General features: G+C 38.2%; 1 protein-coding gene and 1 long non-coding RNA gene across 12 annotated transcripts in view; both read right to left on the bottom strand.

Moving 5' to 3' along the window:
- The window catches only part of LOC127526521 (uncharacterized), a 212,470-nt gene that overhangs the window by 77,644 nt on the left and 120,793 nt on the right, over positions 1 to 14,033 (bottom strand). The gene's annotated exons all lie outside the window — the stretch shown is intronic.
- Positions 1 to 14,033, bottom strand: part of LOC114646048 (membrane-spanning 4-domains subfamily A member 15-like) — a 187,291-nt gene that overhangs the window by 74,460 nt on the left and 98,798 nt on the right. For 5 of the 11 annotated variants that reach the window (XM_051922113.1, XM_051922110.1, XM_051922112.1 and 2 more), the window contains one exon: positions 11,212 to 11,322. The exons of 5 other annotated variants lie outside the window; for them this stretch is intronic. In XM_051922113.1, the coding sequence (XP_051778073.1) occupies positions 11,212 to 11,322 (111 nt within the window). Of the gene's footprint in view, positions 1 to 10,710; positions 11,077 to 11,211; positions 11,323 to 14,033 lie in introns of all 11 variants that reach the window. One more of the 11 variants, XR_007934020.1, reaches the window with a different exon arrangement.

The raw sequence follows: 14,033 nt of genomic DNA, 5'->3' as shown, positions 1-14,033 counted from the left end.
CAATGTCCTCTCTCACCACATCCATAAACCTTCTCTTAGGCTTTCCTCTTTTCTTCTTGCTTGGCACCCCTATCTTTAACATCCTTCTCCCAATATACCCAGCATCTGTCCTCTGCACGTCTAAACTAACACAATCTCGCCTTTCTGACTTTGTCTCCCAACCATCCAACTTGAGCTGACCCTCTAATGTACTAATTTCTAATCCTATCCATCCTCGTCACACCCAATGTAAATCTTAGCATCTTTAACTCTGCCACCTCCAGCTCCGTCTCCTGCTTTCTGGTCAGTGCCACTGTCTCCAACCCATACATAGCTGATCTCACTACCGTCCTGTAGATCTTCCCTTTCACTCCTGCTGATAACCGTCTGTCACAAATTACTCCTGACACTCTTCTTCACCCATTCCAGCCTGCCTGCACTCTCTTTTTCACCTCTCTTCCACACTCCCAGTTACTCTGTACTGTTGATCCCAAGTATTTAAACTCATCCACCTTCACCAACTCTACTCCTTGCATCCTCACCATTCCACTGATCTTTCTCTCATTCACACATATGTATTCTGTCTTATTCCTACTGACCTTCATTCCTCTCCTCTCAAAAGCATATCTCCACCTCTCCAGGGTCTCCTCAGCCTACTCCTTACTTTCGTTACAGATCACAATGTCATCTGCAAACATTATAGTCCAAGGGGACTCCTGTCTAATCTCGTCTGTCAACCTGTCCATCATCATTGCAAATAAGAAAGGGATCAGAGCCGATCCCTGATGTAATCCCACCTCTGCCTTGAATACATCTGTCACTCCTACATCAGACCTCACCACTGTCACACTTCCCTCGTACATATCCTGTACAACTCTTACATACTTCTCTTTCACTCCTGACTTCCTTATGCAATACCACAGCTCCTCTCAAGGCACCCTGTTATATGCTTTCTCCAGGTTCACAAAGACACAATGCAACTCCTTTTGGTGTTATCTATACTTCTCCATCAACAACCTCAGAGCAAACATTGCATCTGTTGGGCTCTTTCTTGGCATGAAACCATACTGCTGCTCACTAATCATCACCTCCCTTCTTAACCCAAGCTTCCATTACTTTTTCCCATAACTTCATGCTGTGGCTCATCAATTTTATCCCCCTGTAGTTACTACAGCTCTGCACATCCCCCTTTTTCTTAAAAATAGGTACCATTATACTACTTCTCCACTCCTCAGGCATCCTCTCATTTTCCAAGATTCCATTAAACAATCTGGTTAAAAACTCCACTGCCATCTCTATTTTAAACACCTCCATTGTTTCCACAGGTATGTCATCTGGACCAATGACCTTTTCATTCTTCATCCTCTTCAAAGCTGTCCTTACTTCTTCCTTGCTAATCTGTTGCACTTCCTGATTCACTATCTCCAAATCATCCAATCTTCTCTCTCTCTCATTTTCTTTATCAGGCTCTCAAAGTAATCTTTCCATCTTCTCAACACATCCTCCCTCGCTTGTGAGTATGTTTCCATCTTTATCCTTTATCACCCTAACCTGCTGCACATCTTTCCCAGCTCGGTCCCTCTGTCTAGCCAGTCGGTACAGGTCCTTTTCTCCCTCCTTAGTGTCCAATCTCTCATACAACTCATCATATGCCTTTTCTTTAGCCCTTGTCACCTCTCTCTTCATTTTGTGCCTTATCTCCTTGTACTCTTGTCTACTTTCAGCATTTCTCTGACTATCCCACTTCTTCTTCGCCATCCTCTTCCTCTGTATACTCTCCTGTACTTCCCCATTCCACCACCAGGTTTCCTTTTCCTCTTTCCTCTCTCCAGTTGTCATGCCAAGCACCCTTCTTGCTGTCACTACTTCTGCTGTAGTTACTCAGCTGTCAGGTAACTATTCATTGCCACCCAGTGCCTGTCTTACCTACTCCCTGAACTCAAACTTGCAGTCTTCCTTTTTCAACTTTCACCATTTGATCATTGGCTCTGCCCTCACTCTCTTCCTCTTCTTGATCTCCAACATCATCCTAAAGACCACCATCCTATGCTGCCTAACTACCCTCTCCCTTGTCATCATTTTGCAGTCTTAAATTTCCTTCAGATTGACTCTTCTGCATAGGAAGTAATCTACCTATTTATAAAAGTCATATTAGTCTAAGTATTTAACAACACCCTAAATTCAAACTAAGAAATTAATAGTAAAATATGTGTTTTTCTCCAGAGCCCAAATGTTGTGATGGGTGTTTTGAAGTCTCGTAGGGCCAGATGTGATTCACAAATGAGAATACATATCTGGGGACAGCCCATTACAAAATCTGTAATGAATAGTGATGGCTCCACCCACACCTAATTCCTTCAGTTCATGCACTAATCTAAACTGTTGGGGTTCAAGTACAGAGTAAAGGAAACAGAACAACAGACTTGATGCTGAAAGGAAATAGAAACCTAAAACTGCCCATATTCATTCAGGGGCTCAGTAGCACAAGGTAATCAAAACTTAATGATTAATTTGTACATTGCAATGACAGTGAATACAGACAGACACACATACACACATGTAAACCACCATAACTACACACATTTGAGAAGGATTTCTGTTTGCTACAGTAGTTCTATCATTTGACTACTGCATCACTATATAGCATAACAGAGTTTAGATAAGCATTGTGGTCTAGGTGTCACTGTGTATTAAAATTCACTGGCTATATTCTGGCATGGCATGTCTGCATTCCCAATTAGACAGTAATGTTAACTTCCCTCAGCTATTCGTTTGAATGTACAGTGTCACATATGTGCGAGTAGGAGGCAGCTAAAGGGCCTGAGTAATTGTAATAAAACATCCGACCGGGGGCAGCGGAGTGCGCTGACTGTCTTTCTCAGTTCCCAAGAGACCTCTCCCAGGAAATCCTGCAAGGTTCACTTCTGTTGCTGGCCCCTTTGCTGATGTCACTTCTGGTCCAGATGACATCATCTCCGGTGCCGGGCCCTACGCTGACGTCACATCCGGTCCAGAAGACATCACTTCCGATTCCGGCCCTTTTGATGATGTAACTTCCTTTATGGACCTTTAAAGCCTCCATCTTTGTCTCTGATAATTAGTTCTGTTTTAGACTCTGCTCTGTGCACATCCTGCTACTTTAATTCAACTTTTGCAGCCAGGAAAATATACGGGTGGCTGCCCCAAATCTTTAAGATGTCTTTGACTCATTATTATCACAACAGTCAGAAGGTGGGTGCTGTGCAGCCTTCTCCATGCTTTATTGTTGTCATTTGGTAATTTTGTTGATTTGTGTGTTTTGAGTACTGAAATGTGCGTCTCCTGTGGCTCTTTGCTATGAGCTTTTTAACAGCAGTCCATTTCACAGGATGTGACACACCACTTGTTTCAAAGGCATACTTCGGACCTTACTCTTTTGTTAACTAATGTTGTCTTATTTTAATTTCTTATTTTGTCTTTTATTTTTCTTTTCTTCACTATGTAAAGCACTTTGAGCTACTTTTTGTATGAAAATGTGCTATATAAATAAATGTTGTTGTTGTTTGCAGTTTACATTTTCACAAGCATAGCTGCCAATTATTTCAAACTCATATTGACTCCTTCACTATCATTGTAACAGCGAATACACACAGTACCTGCAACAAGGTATCATTCACATTTACCATTTGTCCATTGATGTCTTCAAATGCCAACATATAATCTAATATTACAGAAATTGTTTCTCACTTGCAACAGGTTATGTATATTTTTAACATGTGCAATGTGCTCTTTGCACATGCATCACACATTTATATGTTGAGTAGGGTTTTTTGGAGACTTTACAACTCTTCAGCATAATCAGTTACTTACCTTGTGTCAGGTACAGCAGGTTGACAAGAGCTCCGCTGCTCTTTGCAGTTCAAAATCACTGTACCTACTTTGAACGTTGCCTTCATTAGGCATTGAATTCATTTAGAAATGTGATACTCGGTGAGCCATCTAATTGTTCCCACCCACTTTCATGCAAAATTCACTTGTGGTTGTCTCCAGACGTATATATATTATATGTCAGGCTACAGCGAGACTAGGAGTGTGGTGTTGTGTGAAATTAAATGCGATGTCATGGTGAAGGAGAGGCCTATACTGTACCTTCACTGGTGCATACCCAAAAACCACAGAGCAACTGGCCAGCATTTTTTTTATATATTTATATATATACAGTATATATACAGAATATATACAGAATATATATATATATATATATATATATATACTAGCAAAATACCCACGCTTCGCAGCGGAGAAGTAATGTGTTAAAGAGGTTATGAAAAAAAAAGGAAACATTTTAAAAATAACGTAACATGATTGTCAATGTAATTGTGTTGTCATTGTTATGAGTGTTGCTGTCTTTTATATATATAATATGCACACACACACACATAAACATATATATACATAAACATATATATATATACATATCTACATATACACATATCTACATATACATACGTATATACACATCCACATAAACATATATATACATATACAAATTTACATATCTACATATATATATATATATATATAGACATAGATATATACATACATACATTCACATATATATATATATATATATATATACTGTATATATACATATCTACTTATTGGCTCCTGTATTTAGGATATGGCAGGTTGGATAATGGATGGATGGACATTTGTATGCATAGCCCTATTTGCCCATTTTCGTTTTTTTTCTTTCTTCAGTAATATTTCAGCAAACCCGGAGCTTGTCAGTTCAAATCCTGGTACTGACACCACTGTGTGACCCTGAGGAAGTCACTTCACCTGCCTGTGCTGCAAAAAACAAAAGTAATGTAACAAATTGTACTTCAGATGTTGTAAGTTGCTGGAATAAAGGCATAAGTCAAATAGATAAATATGTATTATACACATAGGAACTATTCATTTATTTTCAGTTAAGTCATCTGCAGCAAACTTTTATAAATGAGGGTTTCTCCTTTTTAGATAGTGCAAACTGTTTCTTCTTCATTGACGTTTTCTCTTGGAGAGCTTTTTTCATTTCATTGAAAATGAAAGCAGCAGCTGGCAAAATATGTAGCTTTCTTATTAATTTTTCAACATTGTGTAAAATAAATGTATAAAGTAACATAAAAGGTTTAAATACTGGTTATTCTTTTACACTAAAATATTACTACACAGATACAAAAAAAGTAAAATGGATATGTTCTTTTTCTTTAAGGAGATTAAATATTACTGAAGAAAGAAAAAAAAAATTAAACAGCCAAATGGGGCTATGCATATGAACTTAAAAGGTTTAAATAAAACAGAAATATATATTTTATTTTTACTTGGTTAACTTGTGGAGGGTGTATCCTGTAGCAAAGCCCTAACTGTTTTCGTGAAAGCCCGTTTCAGTCAATAAGTCTTATGTGTGTGTTTATGTATGTGTGTATATATATGTAGATATGTGTATATGTAGATATGTATATATATGTATATGTATATAAATGTTTATGTGTGTGTGTATATTATATATATAATATATATATATATATATAAAAGACAGCAACACTTATAACAATGACAACACAATTACATTGACAATCATGTTACGTTATTTTTAAAATGTTTCCTTTTTTTTTCATAACCTCTTTAACACACTACTTCTCTGCTGCGAAGCACGGGTATTTTGCTAGTATATATATATATATATATATATATATATATATATATATATATATATATATATATATACATACATATACACACATACATGCAGTTTCAATAACATAGAAATCAATATAAATATTAACATCATTATCATATGAGAATATGAAGTAATATATAAGAAGCACATTTCATATAAATATAAATTATTAAACAGTAAAATCTTCTTCTGTAATTTGCTACCGTGGCAATTTGTGTGTCTGTCCAGGATTTTAAATCACCTGTAGCTCGCAAACCGTTTCACCTATTGACTTGAAATCTGGTACACATATAGTACGTCACGTCTACTATCCGCTTTATGGGCGATGATTGTATTACTCTTTTTATGTTTATTTTATTTGATTGTAGAATCAACTCCTATCTGCGCACACCAGGGCGGCCGTGGGCGGATGCGTATGGTGTATTCACTCCATGTTATCGTGCATTGCGCTGTCACTGGTATTTTGATAAAAGAATTTGAACAACATATAAGAAGCGTATAAATTATTAAACAGTAAAACATTAACATTTAAGAAGTAAAGTTAGATTAAGTACTACTGCAGTGCCCTCGGGTATACCTCATTTTTTGTTTGCCCATTACATGCTTAAATGTATACATTTTTTGGTGTACCTACCCGAGAACACGCGACATATAACCGAGCGTGGGAGAAGCATGGATTTTAAACACGCGTTGAGTTCATCTGCTGGTCTCCCTCGTGGAATAACTGGTAATGTTTGAATAAAATCTACAGCGAGTAAAACGACATTACCTCCTATTTTTTTTTTTTACGATCTCTGAGATGTTGCTTTTTTCGGTTCAAGGCTTCATAAGCTCTTTTATGTTGTATGGTGTACTTATCCCAAACCATCATCTTTGAATGTTGCAAGACTTTCGCCTTGTATGTAGATCGGGGTAATTACATTCATTGCACTCCTAGTCTGAATCACAATCTGATTGTATGGGTGGTTACCTGGCACTGTAGGGTTGCCACCTGTCCTTTAAAATACGGAATCGTGCCGCATTTGAGAATGAAATTGCGCGTCCCGTTTTGAATCAATACTGGACGGGATTTCTCCCGTATTTTTTTTATCATTTTTTTTTAAGCAGCGTCTCATGCAAATCATCCCACACGCATTTTATGAAGATGCCTCCTTTCCTACTTTTGATTGGGTAATACTTTATGTCATCGTTAGTTTGATTGGTCTTTTTAACTGTCCAGTGAGGAGGGCGTGTCTTTTAAGTAGAGTCTGGAAAGTGTTGGCACTGAGATGTGGCGTCAGCGCCAGAGTTGAAGCCCCTAATGTTGCGGTCAGCAAGTCGGCTAACATCCGCCATGTGCCGTCTTTCAGTTGCGAGAAGCAGATCATAGAATGGTTGAAACTGTTGCCCTTAACGTTGCGCCACGGCGTGTGGTTCGTTTATACCTCGTGTCTTCTCATTAAACTTTTATCTCGCGAATATGTTATTGCAATCCGCAGCGGGAGCGTTTCTATAAACTTAATTTAAACTTACGTTTTACACCGTGCTTTGTTTCCCTTATGAACATGCTTGAATGCTTCACTCGCTCCCTTCTCAATTGTTTAATTAATTTTTTGCTCTTCGCTGTTTGAGGCTCTTCCGTCATTTCCCCCTACTTCGTTCTTTTATCTCGCGAATATGTTATTGCAATCCTTAACGGGAGCGTTTCATTAAACTGATTGAAAATAGTTTTGCATTTACCTTTTTAGTAAAAGGCGAGCTTTTAAGCCTGAGAAATCACCCCGTAAATGCACACGTTTAATTGCACATGTGTTAATATGTATGGTTACACAGTATTAAAAGACAGTGAACAACGTCAGTTACCTTTGTTCCTGCGTTTGATAAAAGGCGAGCTTTTAAGCCTGAGAAATCACCCCGTAAATGCACACGTTTAATTGCACATGTGTTAATATGTATGCTTACACAGTATTAAAAGACAGTCAAAAATTAACGTCATTTACCTTCGTTCCCGCGTTTGACTCGTGCTGTAAATCTCTTCCTTGTTTTTAGTTCACGTGATTACGTAGGAGGCGTGATGACGCGATACGTGACTCCGCCTCCTCCATTACAGTGTATGGACAAAAAATATGTTCCAGTTATGACCATTACGCGTAGAATTTCGAAATGAAACCTGCCTAACTTTTGTAAGTAAGCTGTAAGGAATGAGCCTGCCAAATTTCAGCCTTCCACCTACACGGGAAGTTGGAGAATTAGTGATGAGTGAGTCAGTCAGTCAGTGAGTGAGTGAGTCAGTGAGGGCTTTGCCTTTTATTAGTATAGATATATTATCACACACATGCGAATAGGAGACAGCTAAAGAGCCTGAGTAATGATAATACCATATCAGACCAAGAGGCGGCAAGGTGTGCTGACTGTCTTTCTCAGTTCCTTGCAGACCATTCCCAGGAAATTCCACAAGGTTCTGGTGCCTTGGACAACGTCGCTTCTGGTTCTGGCGCCTTGGATGTCGTCACTTCCAGTTCCGGCTACGATGACGTCACTTCCTCTCCAGTCCTTTAAAACTGCCATCTTACCTCCAGTCTGGCAGTTCTGTTTTGGACTCAGTCTTGTGAACATCTTTGTTCAATTATTTTCAAACTTTTGCAGCCAGGATATAATATACGGGTGGCTTCCCCAAACCTTTATAATATCTGGAGAGTATTTGTTCTAACAATATATACATGTCTTCCCCATGTACCCCACAGGCACAAAACAGTCCAAAATAGCACAAGCACAAAAACACACTCCTCTCTGGCACCACCACTCCTCCCGTCAAACTCCTCCTCCGGACTCTGGCCAATGAGTGATGGTTGCTGGCCCCTTTTATAGAACACAAAGAAATGCTCCAGGTGCTTGATCACCTGTTTCCGGTTCCACTTCCGGGAGTGGCTGATGACCCGTCCAGCCGGCTCAGGGACACATGCAGCGCCCCCTGGCGGCCACCCCAGATCCCAACAGGGCTGTGGAGAACTCCATCTCCCATGGAGCCCTGCTGGAAGTTGAGGCACCACTGTCAGCCAGGGAGGCTGCCACCAAGCATCCCGGGGGAGGTATTGAGCTGCCCATGGTTGCTCCCCCAGAACATATGTTGAAAAGGCGTCCCGGCAGGGTATGGGACCCGGCCGCCCACCACAATATGTATATATATATATATATATATATATATATATATATATGTATATATATATATATATATATATATATATATATATATATATATATATTGTCACAGGTGGCTGGGGGTGGTACCCAGCCTGGAAGGACCGAAGGAGGGTTTACGCCTCCCCCAGACCATATGGGGGTGACCGCCCTGGTGCCTATGGTGACCACGGGTACAGAGCTTTGAAGCTCAACCCTGTAGGGGCCCTTGGTCACCGACAGGGGGTGCCCCAATGCCTTGGGAGCCCTGGACCTCAGCACTTTCCCTTCCGGGTGCGCAGCCGGCACTTATGCCACACTGAGGAGTGCCGGCGGAAGATTGTTGGGAGGCACCTAGAGCACATCTGGATGGCTATAAAAGGGGCCGCCTCCCTCCATTCGATGGCTGGTGTCGGGTGGAAGTGGACAGAGCTCGGGAGGAGAGGAAAGAGGCGGCCTGAAGAGAAGGAAAAGGCATTGTGTAGAGGGCCTGGACTGAGAGTGATTGGTGCTGTGACACTGGGTTTGTGTGTGATTGAATTTTGTAAATAATTGTAAATAAACGTGTGCTGGGTGACAAAATGATGTCTGTCTGTCTGTGTCCGGGCCAGGTTCCACAATATATATATATAAATATATATAAATATTGTCATGCACGAGCGCTTGGGGAGCAGCTGATCGACCCAGTTTGCTTCGTAACAAGTCCCGCAGGGACACTAATCTTTCTTTCTTTGCTTCCTTAGAAAGGTCGAGACGTTGCAGCTGTAAAGAGCGCCCAGATGGCTCTAGAAAACGCACACTTCCGGGTTTATTTCTTCCCTCTGCTTACCCTTGATGACGTCATGCTCCCACAATCCACCACAACTATCCCAGCATTCCTCACCTTAATATCCGGTCTGCCACCATAAATTGTCCGTCCTCCCTCCCTTCAATGTCTTTTGAGTTTTTGAGAAAAACAATTGACGAATGTACTTTACAGTATACGGGGCTAAAAACCCCAAACCTTTATAATTGTCATGTCTTTATTACTATATATATATATATATATATATATATATATATATATATATATATATATATATATATATATATATATATATATATTGTCACACACGTGTGTTTAGGAGATAACTAAAGGGCTTGAATACATGTGATTCCATGCCAGACCAGGGGGTAGCGAAGTGCACTAATTTTCCCTCTCGATCTTTTGCAGACCATTCTAGGGAAATCCTGCCCGGCTCTGGGGCAGCCAATGACATCACTTCCGGTTCCGGTATTGATGACATCACTTCCATTAGCTGGCCTTTAAAGCCGCCACCTTCTCTCAAGAGAATCAGTTCTGTTTTTAACTCAGTTGAATGAACATGTCTTTGTTTTTGAATCAGTTTTGCAGTTGGGAACAATGATACGGTTGGCTGCTCCAACCCTTCTCAACATCTTATGGTCATTTTTGTGACAATAAATAATAAATAAATATATATATATATATATATATATATATATATATATATATATATATATATATATATATATATATAAATAAATATAAGTGCTTGGACCTTGAGGTTACAAGAAATAATTAAATGAAAATCCAAGACATCTGGTTGTTGAGGAAGTTGATATGGGTAGTGAGGCTATCATGATTTATATCTACAATAACTCTACCTCAGATTAATCAAGTACAGGAAACTGAGAAAACGTGTAATGAAGTCAATTCCAGGCAAAAATATACTCCCTTCTGATATTGAAAGATTTGCTAAAACCTCAAATTATATCAGCATAGTGAATTTTATTCTCCTTGGAATCTAGGAAATCACCATATCAGTAAAAAATAAATGTATACATTCACTGTACTTTATATATCTCTTAACAGAAAACACAAAGATTCACTTCCATAGAGATTCTTGAGGACTCTTAGTGTCAATCAAAATAAAGTAAATCAGTACTTAAGCAAAGCAACATAAATGAAAAGATATTTGAGTTAAATGATTAATAAAAATAAAGATCTGAGGCTTGCATTTTGATGGCAAAACCATTTCCACAGTCATTGTCGTCAATGTCATGTGCTGTAGAGCTCAACCACACTTTTACTTAGCATATGGAGGAGGGTAGTATTGCATATTTGGAGGTTGATCATATGGCTGTGTGATAGGAGTAGTCTGCTGTGGAACATTATACTGTGGGATCTGTACAGGAATTTCTGATGGGTCAACATTCTGCTGGATGATAATTACAGGCTGTAAGAAAAAAATAAACAAGAAAGCTTAGCACTTTGGACTAGAAAACAATAAGGTGTTTAGTGCAGGGTGCCAAATGCTTTCACATACATAATGAAAAACTGAATGTTAAAGAATATTATGTAGAATTATTACCTGGTCTGGGTTTCCACAGGTTGCTTTGCAGCCATAGATTGATGTGAACAAGCTCACCCAGAACTCGAGAATAGTAAAAATCAACAGGACACCCCTTATTCCTTGTGCAACCTTATTGGAAATTGACAGAAATGGAAAGACCAATGAAACATTCTGCTCAAGTAAAAGTATTATTCAGTAAAAGTAAAGGTTTAAAATGTGTAAACCACTCAAGTATAAATAATAATAGTAATAGTAAAAATACTATTTGTTTATATTAGAAAATCAAAAATGAAATAAGTAAATATTAGGCAGGTACAATCAGAATAGCACAGCTTATAGAAGCAAATTTTAGAAACTCAAAATCTGGAGGTTGTGCCAGACTTCCACAACTATATGCAAGTACTGAAAATGAAAAACAAAAAATCTGTACCCATTTGTAGCAGGAAGTGTTTTAGACAAAAATGGTCACTGATTACTATTGATCTGAAGTACTTAGAGTGTATAATTCCTATACATTTTTTTCAGTTCTTACTTGAAATTTGTGCCTAGATATACAGCACTGTGTTATCAACATATAAAATTGGCTGTAAGGGGATGCAGCTATGGCCAACAGCTCTCCGTGTCCTTGGGAGCTGCCCTCACCATTACTGTTCTCTGTTGGGACTATTTTACTATGGTCTGGGAAACAGATGCATTGCTCAATAGATGAGTGCCCATATTCATATACAGAAAATGTTTGCTGAATATGCTGAACTTTCCAATGTACATTAAGAAAATGAGTACAGATTTAGGAAATGATGTATGTGCTGTGTACGACTGACTTATGTATTATAAACTGAAGGGAAACATCTTTTTTTCAAAATAATGCTTTCTGTTATTATGGCTTATCCTTTTGGAATACTGGAAATTTGTTTGGTAACAAAATGTGGCTACCAGTATTTTCCTGTGATATTGTTTTGTGCAATCGACTATGATTTTTAGCATTTATGCTGTATTATATTAAATATCCTGCTAGTTTAAAATCAATATACTTCCATGTGTTTTTATAAGTTTATGCTCTTGGACAATACACTAGGTTCTGATACACTTAGATACAACCACTTATACAGTTGGGGTGAACTACACAGCCATGGCATTATTTACTAAAACAATTTGTACTATAAGATCGTGACCTGCAACCCCCAAAATATGTTTTGTGCAGTTTTATTTTGAACTGTGAACTTTCCATTTTGAACACAGGCAATTAATTTTATTTTGTAATGATATACTGTACCTTGAAAAAAAGTAACAAAGCAGAATCATTACTAAACATAATTAAAGAGTAAAAGTATTTATACATGATTTTAAAAATACTTTAAAAAAATATAATTTCATATATAATCTACTCAAGAACCACAACAAAAGTGAATGTAATTCGTGACTTTACATCACTGGAAATTGATACATGATCATTTTGCAGATCGCTCTCTAATCATCTTCAGAATGCGTTATACTGCTAAAAAAATTAAGCTGAGTATTTTCCTTGACTTTTAAGTGCTTCTAAAATTAAAATTTGTTGATATTTGTGTATTTAATGAATGTACACCACCCTGCACAAATCAGGCCATAAACAAGACCTTGACATCAATGTTTATCAGCATTGTGGAGTGTGACTTTTAAAAATGACTTAGTTACATTACTCGTTACTCACAAAAAATAAACTAAATTCATTACACAGTTAGCTATTATAAAATGTAATGCTTCACAAACAGTGCATTACTTTTTCCTCTTTTGCATGAAAAACTGACTAGCATTTGTTATTAAATCCACATCTCAGAGTTGGCTTATGCCAATAGTGTGCTGTGCACAAGATTAAAAATTAACCTTCACATGCAAAACGAAGGAAAATGTTTTGTTTCTTTACATTGCTGAAGGATGAGTTGCCCATTGTATGAGCTGGCATTCCAATTTATTGCCAGAGGAGCTGATAAAAATGGCAAGCCTGACTAAATCGCATTAAAATTCCAACTATTATGGAAATGTTAAGCAAGCTACCTAAGAAAGCAATGTAAGAAGATCAATAGTCCACTGGGACTTGCCGTTGGCGAGCACCGCTGTGGCCTGGTGCTACAAAATTAAATAAGCCAGTCATAATGATTGTGCCTTTGTGATGTCACTATCAAAACAGCATAATGTGTTACAATTTCTGAACAATTTAACATATAGGCAAGCTGCATAAAATTAAAATTTGACAAAATAAAGAACATAATAAAATAGTAGATCTTTCCATCGTTTTGTGGACCTTTAGAAGACTCTTCATGGACTGATGTCTTGAAACCCCTTACTATCAGTTTGTGAAAGTCACCACACAGGCTAAAGCTGGAGGTGGCCCATCATGTTAATAGCTTGCTGATGCACTACCAATATGTCTGGATGAATGTCAGAAGCATGTGTTGCACTCTCCTACATCAACTTTTAAATAGATTCTTTCAAATGTTAATTACACAAATAAAACTTGCCCTCCAGAAATTCAAAGGTCCATATGGCTCACAGCAGTGGCCTTAAAACCCAATGTAACATCACCCACAAGATACCACAGGTTCAACAGTGTTATGCATTTTCCAAATTCACAAAGCATGTGAGCAGGACTGTCAAAGGCTTAACCACTCAAATTCATCTACTTTGTGGATGGCTCAGAATTCATATTATTCTTGCTGGGTCAAAGGTTGAACTTTGCAACTTTATACTGCACTGACAATATATTTTGTAATTTAGTTTACACCCCCTTCTGGGCAGATTTGCTGAAGGTAATCTTACCAGGAGTGTAAGGGTCCAAAAACCTACATCATAACTAAGGATCA

The sequence above is a fragment of the Erpetoichthys calabaricus genome, chromosome 2 (genome assembly GCF_900747795.2).
Source record: "Erpetoichthys calabaricus chromosome 2, fErpCal1.3, whole genome shotgun sequence".
NCBI lineage: Eukaryota > Metazoa > Chordata > Cladistia > Polypteriformes > Polypteridae > Erpetoichthys > Erpetoichthys calabaricus.
The sequence above is the reverse complement of the archived record's forward strand: the minus strand, read 5'-3'. Positions and strand labels throughout refer to the sequence as shown.